This window comes from Taeniopygia guttata, chromosome 2 (genome assembly GCF_048771995.1).
Source record: "Taeniopygia guttata chromosome 2, bTaeGut7.mat, whole genome shotgun sequence".
NCBI classification, from domain to species: Eukaryota; Metazoa; Chordata; class Aves; order Passeriformes; family Estrildidae; genus Taeniopygia; species Taeniopygia guttata.
In genome coordinates this window covers 86,820,242-86,846,476 of record NC_133026.1, presented here as the reverse complement: position 1 = coordinate 86,846,476, position 26,235 = coordinate 86,820,242, and the positions used below count along the sequence as shown (strand labels likewise).

The 26,235-nt window shown below is 35.1% G+C and overlaps 1 protein-coding gene across 10 annotated transcripts in view; it reads left to right on the top strand.

Moving 5' to 3' along the window:
- PTPN3 (protein tyrosine phosphatase non-receptor type 3) overlaps positions 1-26,235 on the top strand; it is a 156,844-nt gene that overhangs the window by 118,505 nt on the left and 12,104 nt on the right. For 9 of the 10 annotated variants that reach the window (XM_072924387.1, XM_030265784.4, XM_072924392.1 and 6 more), the window contains 10 exons: positions 8,631-8,654; positions 10,518-10,716; positions 11,715-11,792; positions 12,778-12,834; positions 17,427-17,583; positions 19,281-19,447; positions 21,663-21,753; positions 22,002-22,063; positions 22,927-23,073; positions 25,152-25,280. In XM_072924387.1, the coding sequence (XP_072780488.1) occupies positions 8,631-8,654; positions 10,518-10,716; positions 11,715-11,792; positions 12,778-12,834; positions 17,427-17,583; positions 19,281-19,447; positions 21,663-21,753; positions 22,002-22,063; positions 22,927-23,073; positions 25,152-25,280 (1,111 nt within the window). The remainder of the gene's footprint in view (positions 1-8,630; positions 8,655-10,517; positions 10,717-11,714; positions 11,793-12,777; positions 12,835-17,426; positions 17,584-19,280; positions 19,448-21,662; positions 21,754-22,001; positions 22,064-22,926; positions 23,074-25,151; positions 25,281-26,235) is intronic. The other variant, XM_030265783.4, reaches the window with a different exon arrangement.

The window sequence follows — 26,235 nt, the reverse complement described above, 5'->3', positions numbered from 1 at the left end:
CATGTATTACATTATATGTATGGCTACACTCATTTCTCAATGAATAACTTCAGATTGTCACAATATTAGCTTCAGAAATAATGTATGAAGTCAGTAATTTTCAGTCTCAAAAAGAAAACAGCTACTTTAAAACTTGGAGCTGGGGAGAATGCTATGTATTAAAATGCATGTAGCATTTTGTAGCATTGCAAAAGAAAAATGGTTTTTAGTGATGCCTAGTGTCTTTAAGGCAAGGTGTCTTTTGAGAAGCAATGTCTTAATGGAAGCTGATAGGACTCACCTGCCTCTGTGACAGTGCACAGGTACTAAATATAGCTTTAAATTCTGTAATAATATTATTACTACATTACAGCAGAGAGTTTTCAATTAACAAAAGGAATAATTGGCATGTATATTTATTTGGATTTTGTCACTCTTTTGAATATATTAAGTATTTTGAGTTGGTCATTTCACTTTTCTATATTTCTGACTGGAAGACAACTGAACCTTAGTACTATTTATTAGTACTAATGGCAGTAGTAGCCATGATAATACATAAAAGTTAGGCCTTTAGATGTTGTGAATAGTCATAGATAGGAAACTGTGTTTTGCTGTGTTTTAAAGTTTGTAGATGATACACTCTTAGAAGTTTTTTCTGAGTTAAAATACTGAGAGGCAGACATAAGAAGAGGAGGGTAGAAGCTGTAGACAGAAAATTATGTTGCCATGCTGTGTTTTGTGACTGGCAAATTGTGTCTTGTCAGCTAGTACATTGTAGGACTTCTTTTATTTTCCTTTTTCTTTTCTTCCCCTATAGTTTTTTCTTTCCTTCCTATTTCAGTTATCTTATACCTACTGAGAATGGAATGGAAATTCCTGCCTTCATGCCTTTTCTCAGACAATGAAAAAAAGGATGTTCTAAATTTGAAAATAGCACATTCATTTATTTTCTGAGCCCTAGTGACTGTGCTGAATCACAGTAATATCACTTACTGTGGAGATTTTTACTGTTACTACCACATATAAACCATTGCTTTTTTCCTTACATCTTATCCCAAATGCATTATCAGTTTTTTTGGGTATGTTTATAATATTTAATATTCTGCAGGTAAGTGAAAAAATGCCTGCATAAATCTGAGTAATTAAATTCAATTTGTCTGTTTTGGAAAAAGAATTAAATAAATTATCCTCTGTTATATTGACTTTTAGATTTTTGTGAAGTAAAATAGTAATTAATAATTTCTTTTTAAAAATTGAGGTAAAATAGTAGCCATTAAAAAACCCCACTTTTTCTCTACACTGAAGTTTGTTAGTCCACATTCCATTTTTTTTCTTTTTGCAGTCTTACAGCAGTTATTACTTCACTTCCTTTGCTGAAAGATGGAAAGTGAAATTAAGAATGTTTGTGTCCTAAAATCTTTCTTTCCATGAATGCTGTATTGATGGATGAAATTCTACCCTATCAGCTAAATATGTTTTGTAAGATAAAAAGTTTACCTTGCATATCTTCAGTATTAAATATGGATGTTTCCCCTAGGCTTTTGCCACACATTGAACAAGTTTAACCCCCTCAGCTGGTTATTTTTAAAGGCAGAGTGATGGAGTTGTCCGGGGAATTCTTTTTTACTGCAATTTTTGCTTTGTCTAGCCTGGTATAATGCTTGAAGATTACCACTGTTGCAGTCTGTCTTGATAAAGGTACCACTACAGTTTCCAAATTTGGAATAAGGAGAGACTCACAGATGTAGAGGAACAAGTCATCCTTGCTGATTTGCCTTCCCTGACACCACTCTGATCTGTATGCTACTGTGTCACTTAAGGGGAAAAGGTACAGGAAAAATAAAATAGTCATACTGAAGTATGTGGCATTGTTTCAATATCAGGTTGGGAAATTCCAAAACATCCTTGATTTATGCAGTAACCTTCTAAAATCAAATTTGGTTTTAACTGGGGCAGTAGATGAGTTGTTTTGGAATCATGTACTTTTACATGCTTGATCTTTTGTCAGGTATTGGGTTTTCTCCTGAGAGGCTGCACTGGCCATCCCCAGTGCAAAGTCTGATTCTTGGCATTGGTAGCTTTAAAAAAAAAAAATTAGAATGCAACTTAATATGTTTAGGATTCTCTTCATACTTGAACTCTTAGAAGAAGCAAAAAAAACCAAAAAACCTCCTTAAAATAAAGTAGCCTGCCCTTTACCCTCAAGTAAATAAGTGAAAATTTAAGCTGCTATAACGATTTCACTGGTGTCTTTATGTTAAGGAGTTCGGTGTAAATTAAAAATGTAATTTTAAATGTTGCATTAATACACTTTTTAAACACTTGGTGAACTTGAAATGCCAAGGCCTGCCATGAAAACTTAAAGCCAATGTAACCAAATACTATTTAAGGATCTTTGGACTTTATTTTTTCTTGTTTTCATTTTTCCTTTCCTTTTTCTCAAGCATCTTTGGGTACAAGAGATGTGATACGTATGTTCACCCTTCATTAGGCAATGAGAAATGAAAACAAATAAATGATGAGAAATGAAAACTGAAAACCACTGTGTTGTTTAATGCTCTGAACCTTCAAGAACCCAGCTGTAGGAAGCTGCATGGTTTTCTACCATTCAGTATGAAAAAGTAGTATACTTTATTCTTCTCTGTTCATGGACTTCAGATTTTCATCTGGCTTTATGGGAAGACCCATGTTGTGGCCAGCACCTGCACCTGTCCCTTAACTGAATGTTAGTAAACTTGGGTTTCTTTAAGAAAAGAAGGTGTTGCATGCAAATGATTACTGAAACAAGTAGTAATTTATTTTGGCAGTTCAGGATAATCTTAGTCATGTTACCTGTACAGGAGTTGTTTCCCCTATATGAGGGGAAGAGCTTATTTTTGATCTTATAAGTTCGGGTTTAATGGCTTCTGCTTTTTAAAATGTTTTTAAATTGGTTTTTTTATATTATACATGAAATAGTTTGGAGTGTATGGCTGTTGTTTACCCTCTTAATGCCTTTCTTCCTGTTTTTGAATGCACTTCTCTGAATGGGGAGGGTACTTGTTCAGGAAGAATATATAAATTTGCATTGGTTTAACCCCAGCCTGCAGCCAAGCACACAAAGCCACTGACTCATTCCCCCACGATTGGAATCAGGGAGAGAGAAACAGAATTGTAAAAGCTAGAAAACCCATGGGCTGAGATAAGACAGTTAAAGAGGGAAATCAAAAGCCACACACAGAAGCAAAACAAAACCAGGAATTAATTCTCTGCTTCCTATCGGCAGGCAGTTGTTCAGCCATCTCTGGGAGATCAGGCTCCCTGATACAACAGTAACTTAGAAAGACAAACTCCATTGCTTCAAATTCTCCTCCTTCCTACTTCTTCCCCTCACTTTATATGTTAAGCATGATGTCATATGATCTGGAATATCCCTTTGGTCATTTGGAGTTACCTGTCCTGGCTGTGTCTCCTGCCAACCTCCCAAGCGCCCAAAACTTCCTCACCAGCATGGCAGTATGAAAAGCAGCAAAGGCCTTGGCTTTGTTTATGCTCTGCTCAGCAATAACAAAAATATCTCTGTATTATCAGCCCTGCACAAATCCAAACCACAATTCAGCACAAATCCAAAACAGGGCCCTATACTGGACACTGTGAAGAAAATTACCTCAGATAAAACCAGCACAGTGGTTTTGTGGAATTATACAAGGTGCTAAAGAGAAAAAATAACTGGCTTATTGGCTTGGAAAAATAACCTGATAAGCTGTGTGGAGGAGGGTCTTGTTATCTGATTTGTATTCAGTTTCTCCTGTTCACCTTGTAATTAAATAAACCAAACATGTCTGTTTGATTTGGAACAGCAGATTGTGTAGGAGCAAGTGTTTTGGTACATTTTTAGAGTAGGTTTGCTGGCCTAACAGAAAAGATTAGTGAAATTTTCTGTCTAACCAGAAAGAAGATTATGTATAACATATTTCTAAGTGATAAAGTATAGTAACAGTCAGAAAGAAAAGCTTCCTGACAGGTGAGATGGTATAGATTGTATATTTAGAGTCATACATTGATTGATGAGATAAATCTGGCAAGTTATTCACAGGTGCAAACGTATGATGCATGAGAACCAGAAGGCTGGGGGAGCTGAGGAGGGGTTGGTCGCATTGTTGCCTTGCTCTGCCAAAAGAAGATTATCAAGAATATAGAGCCAACTCTTCTTGGAGATGCCGAGCAAAAACATGAGGCCAACGCAAGTTATAGCTAGGGAGATGCTCAAAAAATAATGTGGTGGGGGGGTGGGAAATCACATTTGATTATTCAAGCCTTTTTGTACATCAGCAAAAAGGTTGAGTTATTTCCATCTTTGGAAAATCTCAAAACACAACATGGCAAGGACTCAAATACCCTCATCTAGCTTTGATGTCTATTCTTTGAATAAGAGTTTACATGACCTCTCAGGTTCCCTTCCACCATAAATTATTTTGAGTCTATAATTCTTCTTGTTATAAATGCAATATATCTCTTCAAAAACTTTTGTCTGAAATGCTTACAAAGCTATAAGCATCTTTCAATTTACATTGTAAAACTGTCTTTTGCTAGTGATACAGATGGAATAATGTGTGCAGCTCCAGAGTTGGAGGGGAAGGAAATGAAATGATGAACTAATATACAAAACGGAAATTCACTTGCACTGTGCTATGAATTTCTGGAAGTGCACATACGTTCCTAGTGTGAGCGTGATGCATCATCTGGTGAAGGTATTGCACTGAAAATAGATTTCCTAAACGGATACTGCATTTGTTCAATTCTTTTAGCTTAGCATTTGGTAGACAATAACTGTGGCTGCATGGTGAGCTTTGGTGAATGTACTATGGGAACCCATTAGTTTAACTAAAGTATTATTTTTCATGAGAGGAAAATTTTTAAAGATTTACTGTTGATAAAAGTACTCTTCAGATTTATCCAGCTAAGTTCCCATAGCTACTTTTTGGGTAGGAAATTGCAAATAAATGACCCCCACCTCATATTTCTATATTTTAAACAGTTATTCATCCTTAGTACTTAATCTTACACAGATATGATAATTTCTTTGTTTCTACAAAATCTATTGCATTTCACAAAATTCTATTGTCCTTGTTTGTGTACTTCAGCCTTCCTCAAGGCAGATATCCTAATACTAGACACTGGAGCTGGGAATGTTTCAATTACTTTCAAATGAGAGTTATAATGCCACTAACCAATAGACTTTTTTGTGCTTTTCCACCCAAATATTCATGAAAATAGTGCATGTATATATTTTGCTTATATGCAAACTTTGCTTTTTCAATATATCCTTATTCAAATGAACTACACTTTCCTCACAAGTTCAAAATGCAATAATTTTGCATCTAAATGGAAAATCTCCAAGTTGAATTGAAAATCTGCGAAACCTTGCAGCAATCTGAGCAGTTGCTGTGTATAAAACACATGAAACTTTCTTGGCAAGCCAGTAAACTGGGTACAGTCATTAGAGACAATGCAGAGTAACAAAGTATCCCTTTTAAGGTGATGGTAGCAGCTTACAAATGTGAATGACTGGAATTTATAGGAAATCACTTGTGTGTGCCATGAAGTCCTCAAGTTTTCTGTACTGGTTCTCTTAAATATACAGTTCAAAAAACTTGTGACACCTTACACAGTCATTCTCTTCATAGAAATGCTGAATATTCTGTGTATAAATTCCTTTAAAAGGCAGCAGAAAGGTGTTCCTGCAAGTACCTTCCACTTATTTTCCTTATGAGTAAAAAACCCTGTGATAATGGTGATAATGGAAGTGCTGGCATACTCACTTTCCCCAGCCCTGCAGGTGTTACAATGAAAGAAGCTTTAAGAACTTCAAGAGCAGCACAAGGGCAAAACCTACAGATGTTTCCTTCAGTTGTTTGTAAAGGGGGAGTTTTGCTACAGTGCTATTGTTTCAGTTGACCCTTTTCTCTCGGGGTTTTATTCTGCTGTAGTTTGTCATCCTTGGTTCTCAAAATAGCAGAATTCCCTGGTAGGTCACACCAAAATGAGGAGGAGGGGTCTTTCCTTAAAACCTTTCCATTCTATCCTTTTGATAGAAGAGGAGAGTTAGACTTTTCAGGGCAAAGACCTGTATTTAAAAGTAATTGTCAATAGATCAATCCATACTAAATGCAAGATTGAAATGGCATGAATATAGTTATATTGTGAAGTGAGGAAGAGAAATTACATGAAATTTTGAAGCATTTGCTTGCTTGCTGCACCAATGGAAAGCTTAATCTCCTTGCAAGGAAGGGCTCTCTTCCTTGATGAAAAAGTTGAATGGCTGGTCTGGTGAGTGTTGTCTTTCACTAACTTAAAATACAGTCCTTGTATGTTGTGAAATGAGGAAGATGGCTTAGTGAAACACTGTGTAGCTGAAAAAATCACCTAGTTATTAATGTTTAAGGTATTTTGTCATATTGTTGAGTAATTAAATGCTAGAAAAACTATTTAACTGTGTTGGGGTGCAAAATTTTGCAGCTCTAGCATGCTGACCTACTGAGGACTTTAGGAAGACACATCTGCACTGTCTCTGATGAATTCTTTCAGACAGTGAATTTGGTCGCTTTTCTCAGTCAAATATTTGGCCACGTTTCTTCCCAATTTAAAAGGTTACAGAATTTTCAGTTAATCTTTTAGAGCTAATGTGTTTGAATTAAAGTGCAATAATTTAGCAAATAAGTCTCCATCAAATAGAACTAAGAATTTATATCCCACATTTAAGCAAGTCTCCAAAGGTAGAGATAATGAAAAATTTACTGTAAGTTTATAGAATGTCTATGAATGAAAGCCCAAGTTGTTTTTTTTCTTTCTCAAACTGTCTCTTTCTATTGGGAAGATAGATTTGAGATAATATATTAAAACCAGGTCATTGTATTGATTTTCAACACATTTCTATGTAAGTTTTTGATGAAGAATCTTAAAAGGGTTAACTCAGGGCAATTTTGATTCTGAACAGAATTTGGTAATAGAGCTGCAGATCTCCTGTGGCAAAAGATGTACAGATTCATTGTTCTTTGTCTTACAAGGAAATCCATTAGCTTAATGAAAATAAATTCAATGTTTCTTTATTTTTAGTGTCACTTCCTAAGGAAATAAGGCTTATGTCATTGCACAGCCCCTCTGCCTGTTTCCACTTGAGAATATTTGGACAATGCAATCAAATGTAATGTAGGAGATGAGTTTTTGAACATGCAAAGTTTCTCAAGATTGGTGAAAGTCAGTGACTAGGCAGGAAAAAAATCCCAAAGCTTTAAGATGACATTGTCCTCTCACTGAGGAGTTCACAAATTCAGTGTTTGTCCTATTTAGATGTGGGCTGGTCAGGCAGCAGGTGAGTTTGCATTCCCATAGGAGCTGCTTACACTTGGAGGGTAAAAATTCTCTGGGGATTGTGGGCAAACAGAACCAGAGATATTAGTAGGTGAATGGGGATGAATGTCAGTGGGGTCAGAAGTTTGATATGACTACAATAAAAAGGGAAGAAGCTTAATGTTTTTTTTAAAAGTATTAAAAGTACACAGAACTCAAACCTCCAAAATTCCTCAGGGATCAAGGTTTACTATCTCTGCATCTCAAAGAAGAGTTTCTTCATATTGTCAAATTACATACAAGGAATCTTAACTAGTCAGATACTGGTGCCATTTTTACTGACATTTTAGTGAAATGTAGTATGTAATTCTTAGTATTAAGGATGATTTAGAGAGCACGAGTTGAAAATTTAACTGTATACTGTGAATGGCTTAATATAACTTGGTAATTCAGCAAGTCTGCTTTCAAACGGAACTACTTCACATATTTTTTCCACCGCAGATATATACCACTCCAGGGTTTTTGGTCACTCCTTAAATGAATCTGTAAAATTATTCCATCTGCCTTAAACTTTGCTTTGTAAGCATGTTTTTTGGTAACTTTTACTTTAAAATTTGTCTTAATAGCACTGCTATTGTTTTAATTTATGTCATATTATTTAGCTTGCTGTTTCAGGGGATATTTCTTGAAGTTAATTGAATGCATTGGAAAATGCTGTGTGCGGCAAATTTTGATTTCTTTTCCATTCTAGATTGTCCTCATTGCTATAACCACTTCTACTTTCATTATACTTTGTCTCAAAGTTTTCTGTCAATGCCTTCTCTGCTCTCACTTCATGAGAATAAGCATTGGAAATGTCAAGCTTCTGAAGCCACCTGTGCTCATTTCTGGCTACATAAACATAAAGATCTTGCCATATTTTGACTTTTATAAAATACTGTCGGTGACATCTGTAGTCATTGTAATCCACACCTAAAACTTTCTAAAATGATGTAGTGTGTTTGGCTAAATAATTGCCTGTGTAAACTCCTGCATAGTTTGCAGTAGCAGATGTGTGCTGCCTGTATTGGGTTTGTACCAAAAGCAGAAGTGAGTGATCAGAGCTGCCCTGAGATTTTTGCTGAGTGTCTCATAAACTCCCTAGTTATGTGATTCAGACTTTCACCATCAGGTTAAGTATTCTTTAATTTATTATGAGCACACCTTTTGGCTTTTATGCAGGCTTTTTTTTTTTTTTTAATTGGAATTTAGTTCTTGTTTTCTTGAAGATTTAACTTATGTTCATTTAATGTTGGTTTTATGTTTGTGGTTTTTTTTACCAGGTCATCTGAACAAGAATCACCAAAGTGAGTTTTCTTTATGCTTTCTCTTATCTATTTAAGATAAACAATTAAATATATAATTTCAACTGACTTCTCAAAGTAGTGGTTTTGTATGATTAAAAGACACAAATAAATGTATAAATCAATGAAGACTGTAAAGATTTGTGAAAAAAGTAAGTTTTGGGATCAGGATTTGAAGAGTTTTAAGTTGTAATAGATCTCTCATCAGTATTAACAAAAAAAGTTGGTTGGAAACTTAAAAAAGTTTAATGATGCAAAAATCCACTGGTAATTTTATGTGGTGACTCTTTATATAGTGCCAGATGACATTGACTGAAATAATATTCTTCTGGTATTATTCAATTTCTTTTCTACATTGAAAAATCATTATATGGGCTGTAATTTCAGCTTGTAAGTGAAATGTTTTTTTTGATTGTGTTCTGAAAACATAGATTTACATTTACATGCGCAGTGTTCCTCCTTGCTTAACATTGATTTCATCAGAATCATGAAAAGTCTTGGAAGCTACCAGATAAAACTAGAATTTTGACAGTGTAATTATAGTTCACTACTTCAAAGCGTCCTGAAACTGTGAATACATTCAGAAAGTGCCACTTTCTGTAGTAACTGAAAATACTGCAAATGTTGCATGAAATACCTCATTGCCATTGCCAAGTACTCATAGTCTAACTGAAAAGCAGAGGTATTATGGCAAGAATACATTTCCTTGATATCATCTTCCAGGACATTTATGTTTGTTGTGATCAGATTATCACAGGCTGAAAAACAAGTGTCTGTAATGTCGAAGTTCGCTGCAATACAAGTTTTGTATGTCAAAAGCTACACTCCTTGGAGTGTAGAATTACTTCTTCATTGACAGCTTGAAATGGCTGCTGGAAATGGTTCAAAAAAGCTCACATATATGAGCAAATACCACAGCAGAAATATTCAAATTTGTTTGAATTTAGAAAGTTTAATGCCAAAGTTTACTTGGCAAGACATGTACTTCCGCCACTTTAACACTGTCAAAATGCGATGTTGCTATACCTTGAGCTTTCCCTAAGGCAGATATTTTCACATTAGGTAGTATTTATAAGGATGGAGCTGTTAGTTTATATGGCATCCATGAGTTTGGTCCAATTAAAGAAGGGGGTTAGTTGTACGAGAGGTCTGCGTGTCATCCTTTTCATAAGAGGAATGTAGCTAAATGAATGGGAACTCCTGGAGAACCATCAGGAAAATCAGCCAGTTCCCAGACTTGAGGGCTTTAGTTACTGACTTTTGTTATCATTGAATGTTAAAAGTTCTTGAATGCCAGAACTGTACCCTAAGTTAGTTCTGAGTCCTTTTGTGTGGCTATAACTGCCTTAATAGGACAATACTTTAACTGCAATTAAACCTTTCATTGTCACTTCATTTCCTGCTTCTCTGATAATTTACCCTGGCTTTTCTGCAAACTGCCTTCTCCCACAGGGATAAGGTTGAAATTGCACTTGTAAGAGGGAGGAATCTTTAAAAAAAAAGTGCTTTTCAGGAATGAGAGTGGAATCACAGCAAAAGGTTTTTCATGGATAGAATTTGCAACTGAAATGTCTTTCCCTTGCAGTTCAGCCCTCTCCATTTGTTACTGGAATTCTTGTACCACTGCAACAGTGCCTTTCACTGCTAACATCCAAATATGCTTAAAATGATTTTGCTATTCCAGAATTTTTGTCCATTTTTCTGGATGTCCACTGATCAAATTATAGGCTTAGATCACGCTCCAATCCTGTTTCCCTGCACTTCCACTAAAAAGCGGTGTTAAATCTTTTAACCCTTAGAACTTGCTCTTTTTAAATATTTTAATATTTATAATACCTTTATAATATTTATCTTTTTAAAATAAAGGAATGTATTGGGAAACAGTCCAACACGGAGCTCTCTGACCCATCTCTCACCTAAAGCCTTGGCTCGGTCTCCCAATGGAGTTGGCAACATTTCTGGCTCTTACCCATTGGAAGGGGTGGATAAGCAGTTCCTAGAAACATATGATGACCTTACAAAAAGCAGCTCGATGGAAGATTCCAGTCAGTACTACTGCGATAAGGTATGTGCACTTCGGTGCTCCTAAAGCCAGACCTAATAGTGAATGTGACTTAGAGCTGGGGTTTGAGAATGCGCAAAGTGGTGGCTGTCTTCCAGGATGGGCATGTTTTATGCAGTAATGAGAGTAGATCTTGTGTTGCTAAATACTCATTTATCCAAGGCTGTGTGATAGACAAGCTTACCACGTACATTGGTTTCCAAAGTGTCCAGAATTCTAGAAGCTTCAGGGAAAGTTCCTAGTGGAATAGAAATCCTTACATGATTAAACCTTGTTTCTTCTGAGAGGAAAAAAAGATCAGCTAACTCAAGTTGCTATCTGTCTGAAAAGCAGGCACAGCTCTGCTTTATCCCAGGCATCTCTTAAGGATGGCTAAACATCATCCTTTTGAGTTCTGACCTGGCTGGAGAGCAGCTGCTCCTTGCTAACATTATGGTAGTGGATCATTCTTCCCCAGCCTGCTCCATAGGGGTTCTGGCTAAAAGTGGGCACTTACAATTAATTAAAACATCTAACTAAAATTAGTTTTATCATTTCCACCATGTTCATTAGCTGCTGACACTTTTTAATTCTGCGTTTTATTGTGGATCTGTTGCATAAAAATACACCTAATTAAAGGAAAAAAGTCAAGGGAAAAACGGTCACTTCATAGTTCCTGGAGTAGAATAATTTCTATTCATATGTTGCATCTAAGCTTTTAATGACAACAGGCTGGAACTTTAGTAGGATTTATCAGTTGGGAAGGAAAGCTAAGATGAGAGTAATAATGTTAGGACAGAGCAACCAGAAAATGTTTGCTGAGATGTGCGTTGTTATTTTTACTATATAAAAGGTTACTACCATAGGTATATTCTACAACCATATCCTCTTCCTATATCAAAGGTGGATTTACATAGAGCATTTTTGTTTAGCACTTCTAAATTTGGTTGCGCTGTTTTCTAATTTGCTGATATTTTCTTCTAAAAATTAGAACATTTTCTTTCTTTTTCTATATATTGCAGAATGACCTAATAGAGGGAGATTTACTTTTGGTGCGTATCATACCAGATGAAGAAGGGAAGTTTGGATTTAATCTAAAGGTAAACCATCTCTCTTTTAATTATTTTTAAATGCTTTATGAATAAGATGTTTTTACTTCATTTTTTAAAAATTTTTTTAGTATAATGATTTGGAGAAAGCAGTCTGTTTTACAGGAATGTCCTATGGACTGAGAGTTTTTAGTAGTGGCAGCCTAATCCTTAAGTGCTAAAGCAACACTTCCAGAAACAAGCATCTAATAGTTCTCTGGTTTTCAGTTGCATATATTATGGGCATGGCACATATCCAAGGCACACTGCCTATTTGGCTGGTGAAATATGAACTCGAAAGCCTAATTTAAGGTATTGACTTTTGGAAAATTGGACCTCTGTATTAGAAAACAATTTAAATAGTTTGTGCTGTTCAGTTTAATTATACCCATTAGAAATCATGTGGAAAATTTGAAAATTAATTTTGTGAAGAAAATTTAAATTAGTATTGATAATTGACTATAGTAAATGTTTTACATTCCTTCACTGAAATTCCTTTTAAGCTGAATATTATAAATTTGCCATAATAACAAAATTAGAGCAGAGTTTTGTCATTTCACCTTGGCTATTTATTGGTGATGTAAAGAGACTAAAGGAGTACAGTTGTCCTGGAACTTTGATCCTACCAGATTCCTTGCACATTTGTCACAAAATCTAAAAAAACTGTCTGCCTTGGAAGTTCAAGTGTTAAATTAGGCTTACTTCAAGGACAGAGTTACAAAAAAAGTTCCATTTTACCTATTTATGGCTATTAAAGTGTATGGCCTGAAAGAGACACCCAATCTAGTTTACTGGAAATCGGTACATTTAAGGATGCCACAACCCACCCCATAATTCCCCATTTACTAATGAAAAGTCAGTCTTACCAACCCTGTCCATGATGACACAGCATAAAAAATTATATAAAAAGAAAATAAGCAATTACTTTTAAATTCTGCTTATGCTTAATGGTAGATTTATGGTTACTATTTACTTGACATTCCTCTCATTCCTCTAGGGTGGAGTAGATCAGAAAATGCCACTGCTAGTATCAAGAATAACTCCAGGATCACCTGTAAGTAAATTCTTGAGGCTTTTAACCCCTTCCATTGCTACTCCTTCCACCTCTCAAAAGTCTGTACAGACAGAAATTTGGACACCTGTAACCAGTCTGAGATAGCAGCAGAAATGGTCTCGTTAGGGATTGGTTTAACCAGTGATTTCTTAAACCAGAGATTAAAAGATATGGAAGAGTTTGTCAAACCAGATAAAAGTAGAAAGTATATTTGTGTTCTCCCATCATCTCAAAAAGTGCATCCTGAACTAGAAAATGCTTGATGAGGGGCAAGAACTGGGGAAAAGGAACATCATTTACTAAAGAAGTAAATAATTTGGGCCCCTGCACCCTAGAAAAACTAGCTGGTTTGAGGGAAATGTAGTAGGGATCTGCAAGATTAGGAGCACTGTGACAAAGGAATTCCAGCAGAAATATGGACTGCTAAATTAAGTTTGTGAAGGTCAGATTCTTCATGTTTGGTGAAGTAGTTCTTTGCACAGAAGATAGCAGACCTGTGAAACTCCTTGACAAAGGATGTGTGGTTAAAATAATTTTCTGTGTGGTCAGGACAGGACAAATACTTGGGGAAAAAAGCTATTGTTATTGACTAAGCTAGCAACAATAGGCTGAGGAAATCCTTAGGGCTGAAATTATTTATAGGATGGGAGAGTACTTGGCAGGAGAGAGGGAGCATAAAAAGGGAGCATTTGTTTGTTCTGCTCCTATTTTGCCATAGACGTTTTGCTTATGGAAATATTTATAGACTAGGTGAAATGTTTATAAGAATCAGCAGAGTCGTTGAGTTCTCCTGTTGAATTGTAATGTAGTAATAGGAACATAAAATCTTTTAAAACTTTTTTTCTAAATAATTATTACATAAATTTGTGAGGACAAATGTTATATCAAATTTTTTCACTTGCCTTTTTCCAAACTATATTTTATAACTCTCATAAAATAATTTCAGTGGAGACTTGTTAGGAAATATTACTGACCTAATCCTAAAAAGACAATGCACTGTGAATCTTCTGACTCTTCTGAAATTTGATAAACACTCACAGGGCAGATATCTGAATATCATGATGCTAATCCAGCTGAAACAGATTGCTTGAGAAGTTATTTTTTTTGTCACATTTATGATTTTTGGTGTGACCTACATGGTTCCTAGCACTCCTTTGTGAAATATAATAATTACTTGAAAAAATGTTTGGTAGGAAATTATAATTATAACTTACATCCAGGAATTGAAAATAAAACAGTTCCTAAGACATTTCATGGTCAACCTAGCAAATATTCTAATGGTGATTTGACATTCTGAAATTAGATAGGGCAAACAGGTTCATTCTGCAATCAGAGAATGAAAGATGTTTCTCAGAGACAGTCATTTCCTTTGGTAGATTCAGCTGATCTTCTGGAAAGTATTGATCTAGATTTTTTTCTCTTGGATTGAAAAAGGTCTAGACTTCCAAGTTTAAACGCTTCATTGAAGTGCCTCCCTTTGGTCTCATAGGCAAGGACAAGAGTGACCAAAAAAAATTGGAAACAGATATCCAGTATGCAATACTCAGTAGCAGTGTTAGGGAAATCATGTCATGTTACAGCAAGATGAAAATAATACATTTATTTTTAGAGAATAGCAGTATTAACATTGATTATATTGTTTTCCATAAAGAAAATTTTACCTGTTCTTTACTGTTTAATGAAATGTAGCTGATATAAGTTCAAATTTAAGGCTGTGGAATGCATTTTGATATTATTTTAGCTCAGTTATGCCTTACCTTCATTTCTCCTATTTTAACTTCCACTAGATTCACCCTGTAAGCTGTCTTCAGGGATGCTATTTGGTAATATTATTTGCTAAGATTGTTTCTCAGGTTTGTAGGTCACCTTTTTATAACTTTCCTACGAAAAGATGTGGGTTTTTTTGTAGAGGAGGGGAAGCAAATCTACTCCCCAAAATAAGGCAGCATTTTCCTTTACCCATCCTAAAGTTCTTTTAAAAAATCCTTTAATAAAGCAGTAATGTAGTATGCTGGGAAAAAAGGTGAAGGACAGAGTACCCAAAATTTTTGGGGATGAATATTTTAGTGAAGGAACAACCATTTATTTCATCTGTTTTGTTTGAGTGGTTTTTTTTTAATTAAAGTTCCATACAGATTTTTTTCACAAACAGTATTAAGGCTCTCAGGTGCTAAAGAGGTCATTATGGTTTTATTTAATTGAGCTTTTGATGGAAAAAAGCCATGCATGCTCCTTGGAGCAAAAGCAGGTAATTAGTATAAAATGACACATTGGGTGTATCAATAGGAGAGAGAGCCTTTGACATAATAAATTGCCTGGAAAAGCTCAGACTCTGAAAAATCTATAAATTATGCTTGCGTAGGAGGAATTAATTCTCCTTCGATATATATTTTGTATAGTCAGATTATTCAAATAAGAGAGCTGATCCATTAGCATATCCCATGATTAACAAAGTTTGTTTGAGCAAAGATATTAGTCTCCATCTGTACTAAAGACAGCCAAGAAATCTAAATTATAGGCGAATATAGGAGCTCAGAAACCATTCTTTGACTCTTCTAGACTGACCTTATATGGTCTTTGTATCACCTATCTTTTCAAATATTTATATTTCAGAGAGAATAATTTAATAATATTTAAAAGTGATTTAATTATTCAGTCATTCATAGTTACATTCTTTAATCTTGCCTTTGTAAATTGTACGAAATATGGCAAGCATGTTCTTAGGGACCTGTGAATACCTAGTTAAATCAATGTTGAAGAACATCATGGCTGCTCCTAATTCCCATTCTTTTTCTGTTTACATTTTCATTGTCAATTTTTGTCAATTGTCAATCATTGTCAATCTTCCCTATCCTTCATTATTTTATTTCCTTATTTCTATGGAAAAAGTTGGGGGCAACTATTCCTTCTTTAAATTTTTAATCAGCTTTTCCACATGGGATTTTTTTCCTCTTGCATGCATCTTTCTTCTCTCTTGCTTCTTTCTTGTCTTCTTTATCTGTTTTTTGACAGTAAGACAGGTCTTAAGCTTTCTTTTATTTAACTTTGTTTGCTGATGCAGATGACTCCCAATTAATTTTCTTCATATTCTTGCCTGTATTTTTTTATTCTGCATTTTTCATCTTGTTGATTTTTTTTCATTATAATTTCTTCTTTCCATCTCTTATTTACAAGTTGGTAATATCCATATACTATGAGCCATCAGGGCAGGGCATAATCAGGATTGAATCTAATTGTAATATCTTGTTTACAGGGGATTGGTAATGGTTGTTTGGTAAGGCTAATGATATTGGATGAATAAAACTCAGGGAACCTGTGCTGGCTATTAAGAAAATACAGGGAACACCTATAAAAAAATAAAAACGATAAAGGTCTATGTCTCATTCATACAATAAATGAAATTAGGTGTTTATATAAGTGCATCACTTGTATACCTGGAGACTTTCTAGACAAAATAAAGATTAGGATAATAATGATGATAAAATCGTTACCTTACTTGTCACTCAAAGATTGTAGAATCCTGCATATTCATATTAGAAAAACACAGAAAGTTGGAAAGGACCTGGAGGTCCTCCTGTCCAATGACCTCTGCCCAAAAATCACCTAGAGTCAGTTGCCCAGGACCATATCCAGATGGCTTCTGAGGGCTCCGAGATGGGAGACTCCACAATATATCTGGCCAGCCTGCTGGAGTGCTCAGTCACCACAGCAGTAGAATTTTTTCCTGATGCTTGAATGGAGCCGCCTGTGTTTCAGTTTGAGCTTTTTGTCCCTGATCCTGTCACTGAGCATCACTGAGAGTGGGGCTTTATCCTCTCTGTGTCTTCCCTTTAAGTATTTATGTACATTGCAAGATCATTGTAATAATTGAGCCTTTCCTTCTCCAGGCTAAATACTCCCAGCTCTCTGAGTCTTCCTTTGTGCAAGAGCTGCTCTAGTCCCTAAGACGTCTGTGTAGCATCATCATCATCATATTCTGGCCATAGCTTTAATTGCTTTGTGCTGGACATAGGGCTAAGTATACAGAGAACCGTGGCAGAAAAAAAAGCTAAATGAGCCCTGGTGTCCAGCAGTTAATCTAAATCTGAAGACTCTGCAAAATAACAGAGATATTAAATGTGTGTGGATTTCTTAGAAATTTAAAAAGTGCATGACTGGGGAATGTCATGTTACTTAAATCATGTTCATAAAATCATGTTTGGACTTCTTAGTATTCACTGCATAAAAAGTGAACTGGATTTTGTCATGTATGCAGAACACTTTATCCAGAAATTCAGATGTTGTTGACACTTGGAGTTTGAAATACAGATCTTTGAGAGCAATTTGATGATGGCTGTTTGATTAATGTGATTTCCTTTTAATGCTATCAATATGTTGTTTGAACTGTTCCTTATTGTCATGGAGAAGCTTTTGAAGCATGAGAGCTTTAGAGCTGAAAGCTTTGATAGAACCCATGATACAGAATATGAAACTTTGCCCGGAGAACTGTGAAGACTTTGCTTACATTTGCTTATGTACTTAATATCCTGATAAGTTCCTGCTTGCACAACTGGTTGTGATGACATTAATGTGTTTCTTTGGTCTTGAAACAGGCTGATAAATGCATTCCAAAGCTGAATGAAGGCGATCAGATAGTATTAATTAATGGCCGAGATATCTCAGAGCACACGCATGACCAGGTGGTCATGTTCATAAAAGCCAGCAGAGAATCTCACACAAGAGAGCTTGCACTTTTGGTCAGGAGGAAAGGTAACTGGGCTAATTTTATTCACTTCTAATGTTTTTTGAAACTGTTGCTCTTATGCTTGGTGATGTACCCTCTTCTGTTTGCGTAAACATGTTCTCAGTGCACTTGAAATAGGTCTGTCCAAAGAGTAGTTCTCACTAAATTTGAATTAGTAGTACAAGTAGTTTAAACTATATAGGTTCTTACCACTGCAACAAAGAATCTAGCAAGTTAGAATTTCTGCTTATTTTTTGGTCTGAAAATCTGTGAGAATAAATAGTCCCTTGAAAAAGTTTTTTTTTGGTGATGTGGGGTGTTGGGTTCTTTTGTAAAGAAAGCTTAATTTTAAACCCCCCCCAATTGCAGATTCGCAAAAACTCATGGGCTATTCCCCTGCACAATTATGTGATGAAACAAGTCAAAAATGCTTCACCTCATTCTTAGAGTAGACATTTTGTGACAATACTGAGATAAACTTGTGCTGGTTGCTTGCAGAACTGCTGCCTGCAAAGAGGAGACAATCTTATATGCAGGGTCTTAAGCCTTTATGTTTAAAAATGGAAAGCTCATCCAGCTTGGCATTGCTTGCTCCATTTTTAAACACCTATAGATCCCAAGAGCTTTCAGATGATGTCAAACTCTTAATTGGTTATTTGCTTTTCTTAAAAGCTATGGTAAGACATTAGCACACAAAATTACACAGTTTCTGATTGCATGAAGACATAAAAATCTGAAGGGATTAGGCATTACTAGGAAACAGGAGGGAATTAAACAGCCTAAGTGATATGTACTTCTGTAACATTGACTTTATTTAAAACTTTTTTGTTTCTAAGAAGATAGAGGGGCTCTTTATTTTGTTTTCTACTGGCTTTATGCAGCATTTAGTTTTCCCTTCATTTTCTAGTTCCCTTCCAACTTGCAGATAAGAGAAATCTGCTTTTATCTAATGATGACCTGTGGCCCCATATGAGTAATTTTTTATAGGCATGAGCATAACCAGCTCCCCATTGTCTGAAGTTTGGCAGGTGTGAACTGTTCCCATCACGGCAGAGGGTAATCACAGCTGGACATGTCTGGTGCTACAATACATTTCATAGGGACAAAACTTTTATGCAGATTACTTCATTAATGTTTGTCATGTTCTTCAATAGCAAGTAATGTTGTAGAAAATGGACTAATAATTCTTTGTAGTTTTAATTAGTTCCTTCAGTGTTAGCATAAGAAATTGCAAAAGATAATTGTGTCTTCTCTGATGGCAAAGGAATGTGATGAAGGGATTTTTGCCTTTGTTTTGCTGCTGGAGGTCCAAACTGATAGAAGTTTCTTGTAGAGATATTCCATTGATTATGATCTACACTTTTTTAGGTAAAGCTCCCTAGCTCCCTTGTTTTTTACCATGGTGGATGCTGTGTTTCACTAGCCTATTGAGCAGTTCATTAGGTAATGGGTTGCAAAAACCTCCTTGTGCTAGGAATTCAAGTTCTTTGCCTCCATAAACAGGCATTTGGAGTTTTTCTTTCAGAAAGGTCTTAGGGACATTATACTCTTTATAGTTTCTACAGGAATGCAGTACAAAAAGAGACGTGATTAAATGTGTTGCTATTTGCTTTTCTGAGGTTTTGCCAACTCTGTTGTTATTTCAAGCTGGTAAACTTTTATATCTGTTAAAAACACATTATTGCTCTATGTAAAGGATTATAACTTCATACATATCTTTCAGTAGTTAAACAGTTTGTGGAGCCCATATCAGAAGATGAAGCTGATTCCCTCACTCTGCCAGAATCTATTCTTCCTGTCTGTTCTGAATATGGCGGTGATACACTGGAGGAGTCTATGGAGCAGCTAAGAAGAGGGTTAGAAAATGGAACAGTCCTTATTCAGTTTGAGGTAGGTAATAGTCAACTCTGGAATGCTGTTAGTGTAGAACAATAGCTGTAACCAGCGACTAATGGAGGGGTTGTAATTAGTTGCAAATCTCAATGTTCCTGTTCAATCTTATCTCAAGAGAGCAACAATTTGACTTGCCCATTAGTTTCACACTTCACTAGTTAGAATTGGGAAGAATGAGTTTTAAGTCTTACACAAAATACCATCTGCTGAGAAAAATGTATTTAAATTAATATGTTTATGGCTCAAGTACCGAAAGTTCACTAAATCAGTATTTTTTTGCAGCTGTTTAATTGAGTAGAGTAGTGGGATTTTGACAGAGGTCATTCTTGTACTTGTTTCCTTTTCTGTGTTCTTCAATGTGTTAGCAAGGAAGACCATAGAAAACTAGCTAATCAAATGTTTAATATTTTATTAAATTAGTTCCTTCAATGTTAATATAAGAAATTTCAAAGGATAATTCATCTGCTTCTCTAATGGCAATGGAGTGCAGTATGTATGCTTGTGGTTGCATTACTGTCATAGATTCAAACTTTTGTAGTAGCTCTGAATAAACCTTAGTTTATTATGATTTACAAAATTGGCATTGAGTTCTGCAGTAACCTCTTCTGTCACTGAAAACTTTTAGAACAGCAATAAAATTTCCTTTCCCTTTTGATTTTTTTTTTCCTTTACTGTATTTTTTTTTTTTTAAGCTGGAAAATTTAATGGTGACTGCTGAAGAGTTGTGGTATTGTTTATTGTATAACCACTCTTTTTATGAGGTTTCCTTTCTTTCTATGATTTCTGAGAATTAAAATTCCCCTGATTTTAAGGAATTCTAGACAATGGTTCATAACTGCTTTCCAAAATCCATACTACTGGATGCAATGCAATGCAATGCACCTGGCTATTGAAGCAGTAGCTCAAAAATGTGAACTCAGCTTTCAATACCTTCTTAATTGTCAAATTTGTGCACAAGTTTCCTGTAGTGAACTTCATAGGATATTTGATCCTATATTTTATAATTTTTTTATGGCATTGTTTATAAAAGGATTTTACAGAAAAAGTGCAAAAGCTTTTTGAAATCTAATATACTAGGGTACAGCTTAGCGATCTTCTTTCTTCAAGTTCATTGCTTGGTGATCAGAAGTAGAGGCAATGGCAGTGTCTCCTCATCAGCTTTGGTGACTGAAACTCTTCATTCACTTTAGTAAAATAGTAAATAATTAGCCAGTAGACTGTGATTAAGCAAGTTTTTCAGAATATCTTCCTCCATTTAGTCAGAATTTAAGAAGTCTGTCTATAGCAAATGTATGTTTGCCAGGCAACAATGAAGCTCAAAGAATGGTTACTTGACTTTAAATTATTCTTCCTCGTCTTCCTAAAAAAGGCAAAACTTGCAACCTGACTCTAGTAAAGTGGAACTTGACTTAGACAGAAGCTTTTCCATTACATATATTATGAAGTTCTCTTCTCACATGGCTTTTTTATGTTGTATAAGTTGAAAAGTGCAGTGATCTGTGAATACAGAGTTTTAAGGTCCAACAAATCTCAGTAGAATAAATATTTTTGTGTGTTGCTCTTTTTCTCTCAACCAGAAGTAGGGGATTTTAGCCTCCTATTTGTTCCATTCCATTTTATATATGGAACAATATTCAAAATCTTCATTAAATATGTGAGTTCATATATAATGAGCTCTTTGGTAAGTGTTCAGTGAAGGATGTAAAACTCTGGCACAGCCATATTAATAGCTCAGTTGTAAGGTGCTTTCATGTATATTTAATACACGAAAGCTATAGTTGTATAATTACAGTTCTTGTGGGTTTGTTTGGTTTTGTTGTTGTTTCCCCTCTGTACTTTTTTTTTGTCTTGTTTGATACATACATAGAAGCAAAAATCATTAGGGTTTGAAAAGACCTCCAAGATCATAGAGTCCAACCATTAACCTTACACCAACTTCAAAATTTTGGTTATAAACACATTATATATACCTCATTTCATATGTCCATTTACTGCAGATAAAGTCTGCAACATAGAGGTTGGTCCAAAAGTAAAGTCACATGTTAAGAGATTGTAATACATTGAAGTTAGGAAAGACAAGTCAGTTAAGATAGGAAAAACATTAAAGAAAATAATGGATTTTTTTTCAGTCTATGTATTTTTGTGTGAATGTAGTGTGTGTATAGCATAATCACATCCTCAAAATCCTATAATTTTTCATTCTACTTTGCAGCAACTTTATAGAAGGAAACCAGGATTGGCTGTTACATGTGCAAAGGTACCTCAGAATATGGACAAGAATAGATACAAAGATGTTCTACCTTGTGAGTCTAAAGTACAGTTTCTGCCTATTTTGCCTTTTAAAACTGCTGTATTGAGCTTGCTGGTTAAAGATTTCATTATATAATTAAAGTCAAGTAATTGGTCATTTTATTTTCTAAAAGGTAATTTATTCTGTTTATATTCTGCTGTTTGTGTTTCTGCAAGTTCTCAGGGGTTTTTTTTAACTTAATAGAGGGGAAGTATGTCTCTTAATTGCTAATTTTATTCCCTCTTTCTTTTGTGTGTGCAGATGATGCCACAAGGATAATATTGCAAGGAGATGAAGATTACATTAATGCAAATTATGTGAATGTAAGTCATACAGAGATCTGCATTTACTTACTTTCTATATTACTAAAGCAGAAAAAAAATTACTTTTTTAGGGAATAAGGATATTTTGTTTTAATTTGCGGGATTTGTAAATGTGAAAGATGTAAAATTTCATAACCTAAAAAAATAGCATCTATTGTGAAACAGGTGACCATCCTAATACACAGTGGGTGCTACCGTGTAGTGATACATTGTGATATGTGCAGAGTCTTTAACCAGTAAAAATTGTTTTATTTTTCCATATGCTTCAAATGCTGAAGTTCTCCCCATAAAACTAAGCCTTTTTTCCCTCTAGAACCCCTTATGACCTAATGCTTATGACCTAATATGACCTATGAAGGATCCAGAAAATAAACTAGAGCCTTGATTTCCCTAATCAATCCAGTGTAGGCTGGGAGTCAGGGAAAAAAGGGGGAAAATGTGTATATATTTCTGTCAGATACATAAGCTAAGCACCTAAAACACAGAGTCAATTATTAATTTCCTGTGTTTAGTATCAGGCAATAAACAACTTTTGCTATACCTTTGGTGTATATACCCTGCCATCATTCCTTACTAAATATTAAAGAAAATTTAGAAAGCTTTGCAGTTTCAAGTTTTCAAGTACATTTTCACTGTTAATCTGCTCCTAGTTCAGCATGAAGGACTATAGAATCTGTGCTTGGAATCTGTTCTAAATTAATTATTTAAAATTTTTTTCACATAAATTGTAATCTTGATTGTCTTATTACTTAGCTTTTTGCCTTCATCTTCCCTCAAAACTTCCTTGAATGAAATGCAAAAGTTGAAAAAGTACTTGAGTGGTGAGAGTGAACTTAACACAGGATTTTTCTTTCCTTCTGTAGATGGAAATTCCTTCTGCTGGCATTGTGAACCGGTACATTGCTACTCAGGGGCCTCTTCCACACACGTGTGCACACTTCTGGCAAGTAGTCTGGGATCACAAATTATCACTGATCATCATGCTAACAACACTCACTGAACGAGGACGGGTAAGTGCCCAGGTCCTTTGTATGCTGAAAAATGTGCTGTACCTTTGAAATTTTTCCATTTTTACGGTTAAATAATCCTAAAAGAGGCCAACTTACTCGGCTGAATTATTCTTCTGAGGGCCGGGCTTTCTGAATTACTTAGAGCAGATAGTCCTCAATTTGCTTTTTGTTATGCTGCTTTGCAAATAAACCACATGTCTGACAAACAGAAATCACTGCCTTCACTCTATTGTGCTGATCAGACAGGTACTAGGTGCTGTCGTTTTTCTCCCTGAGTATTGACCTCCATGTGGCAGTTTCTCTCCAAAAGATTCAGCAAATGTCTGGAAGCATTGAGTGGGTGAGCAAACCTTGTAGTCTAGCTGTAAAAAGGAGTCTGCCATTGTGATATTTACTAGTGGTCAGACTTTAGCTTGCTTATTTTCATTTATATATCAGGTTCCTTCCTAGAATTGCTCTGATAATAATTTTAATTATGTTTAGAAAAATTATGTCTCTCCTTGAATTTTGGAGTAGCACAGTGAAAATCTGATGTATTTTGATTTCATTTGTCCTTTGTTGTTTTAAAGACCAAGTTTTTAGATTAAATAGGAAGGTATTGGTTTTAAAGTTTCAGAAGCTGAAAACTCAAAAGTCGGATGTTTTAAGAGGTGAAGAAGGTGGTGATTACTGTATGCCTTCACTGTAGCCTTTATCTGTATTTAATCTGTGATCTGTCCTACATTATCAAATTTATCTGGCATCCCAGTCAAAAGCCAGTGTTTTTAGAAAGCAAGGGAGTGAGTATTTTAGGTCTTAAACATAAAGCATAAAGATTGAGATGTAAGGAAATACACATAAGCAACAATCAGGTTCCAACCACGGTCACATTATGTATCTGCTCATGGAAACAGACGTTATTGAACATCCCCTGACATTCTCCCTTCATCTTTTGATTGTATTGTTGTGTTCATTTCTTTGTATTGAGAAGGAACACAGATTAGTAATAGTCTGGAGTTCATACAGTTAGTTTGAAACTTCAAGGCAATTGTTACAGCTTCTAATCATCCTTCTGCTACCTTTGTACACCAGACACATTTATGAGTTTTGTTTGCTTTCAAAAATTATTTAGATTTGCCCAGTTTGTGGGTGAACTTTCAGGCATAGAAAAAGAGATATATTCTTGTCAAGAATATCCGCATTGGCAAATGCCAAATGTTTTCCTAGTCCCTGAAGTTTTACATTCCAGGCTGTTTCCAATAGTGGTAAGATTTGTATGATAGGGCTTTTTTTCTCCACAGTAATGTTCATTTTTTTCAGAAATTAATACATTATTTTGCCTTAAATTTGAAAGAGAAAGTATTTAAGAGAAATTACCGCAATGAAACGTTCAGGAATAATGGTTATAATTTGGATTTCAAGCCTCTGAAAATTCAGCTCTATTAAAGGTAAAATTAAGAGATTTAACTTTCCAAAAATTCCAGCTCATGCTACTCAATTTCAATTTAAAAGTTACAGACAAAAACAACTTTGAACTTTGTGCAGGTTGCAGTGTTGCATCAAAGTTTTAATAATTTCTACAGGTGGGGATTCCACATTCTCATAGAGCTTCTTGTTTCTGTGTTTGTCCTGCTTTGTGGAATTTTTTTTCCCAACATCTAGTCAGAATTTCCCTTGTTGCTTCTTTGCAGTTGCCTCTTGTCCTTATGTTGTTCACTTTCAAGAGAACTGGGGCTTTGCCTTTGCTGTAACCTGCTATTAGAGGTCGAAAGTTAGTTTCAGATTTAACCCCTCCACTTCTTTTTTTAAGACAGAATAAATCCATCTTTATTCTCCCACATTATGCCTTGAGAAGTCATTCTTGCAAAGCATCATGCATCCAATTTGCCTGAATATTTATTATAAATCACTAAAACAGAAGTGTATGGAGAACTTAACCTATTTTGTCCTGTTATTTTTCAATTTGGATGGAAAAAAAAAATCTAAACAGCAAACTAAAACAGATTTTGTACTACTCCTTGAATTTCCTGAACCACAGCACAAAAAAGAAGGCTGGAAATGTGAGGGCAGTCTTGATGTGTGCCTAATTTTCTTTACAGACCAAATGTCACCAGTATTGGCCTGATCCACCAGATGTGATGGAATATGGCTGCTTCCGTGTCAGGTGCCACTCTGAAGACTGCACAATTGCTTACGTTGTCAGAGAAATGGTCATTACAAACATTGAGGTAAATGCTCCTTGCCTTTAATTATCCCCAAACAAGCTGAATGAATACATTTAGAGATGAGTAGATAAAGACTGTGTGTTTGGCAATGTATGTGTGTATGTCTGTGGGTGTGGATGTGTGTCTCTATACACACAGGCACACATATTTTTTAAAATAGAATATGTGTATATTATATGGATCAACATGGTATGATTATTTCTTTAGAGCTTCTTCCAAGACACACTTTTTGAAGTTCTATAATACATTATGCTGTACAGGTAGTGCAATAAGCATCATAAGGAGGTTTAATGTGGTTCTTTAAACAGTTTTGCAATCACTGACTCCTCATAAGTACTTTGATTTGTTAAAAGAGTTATTTTTTAAGAGACAGTTACTTTTTTTAATGAGAGTTACTCTTTTATAATGAGAGTTACTTTTTCCTAAGTAATCTGCTCTTGCAATGATGAAATATGGGTTACTTGATTAATAGCACATGCAGCTAGAACAGCTAATAAAGAAGTGAAGCATAATAAAACTATTTTGACAGAAGATGCAGACTCTCACCAGTTCCTTTTCATTGTCTTTAGTCAGATTTTAAAAAAGTCCATATGTATCTCAATTTAAATGTGTTCAATTTATGAAAAATACTTATAGTCCATAACTCCTAATATTTTCATGCTAATGTCTAGGGAGTTAGAAAAGAAAGAGAAGGCAAAACACAGCATATTATCCTGTGTTGTGAAATCCGTGTTCAGGTCACACCTGGACTTTCCACAACCTGAAATGTAGGAGTTGAAGCTTGATTTTTGTTTCTAAGTTGACCTGCATTTCTTATACATTTCCCTTCTTCCCTTCCTCCCTCTTTTCCGAAATTCCATGGCCATAGGTATTTTTTAAAAAGATTAAGGATCTATGCTATCATAAGATGTGTAAGAAATCACTGTATGCTGACCAAAGGCTCATTTTTAGTCAGTCT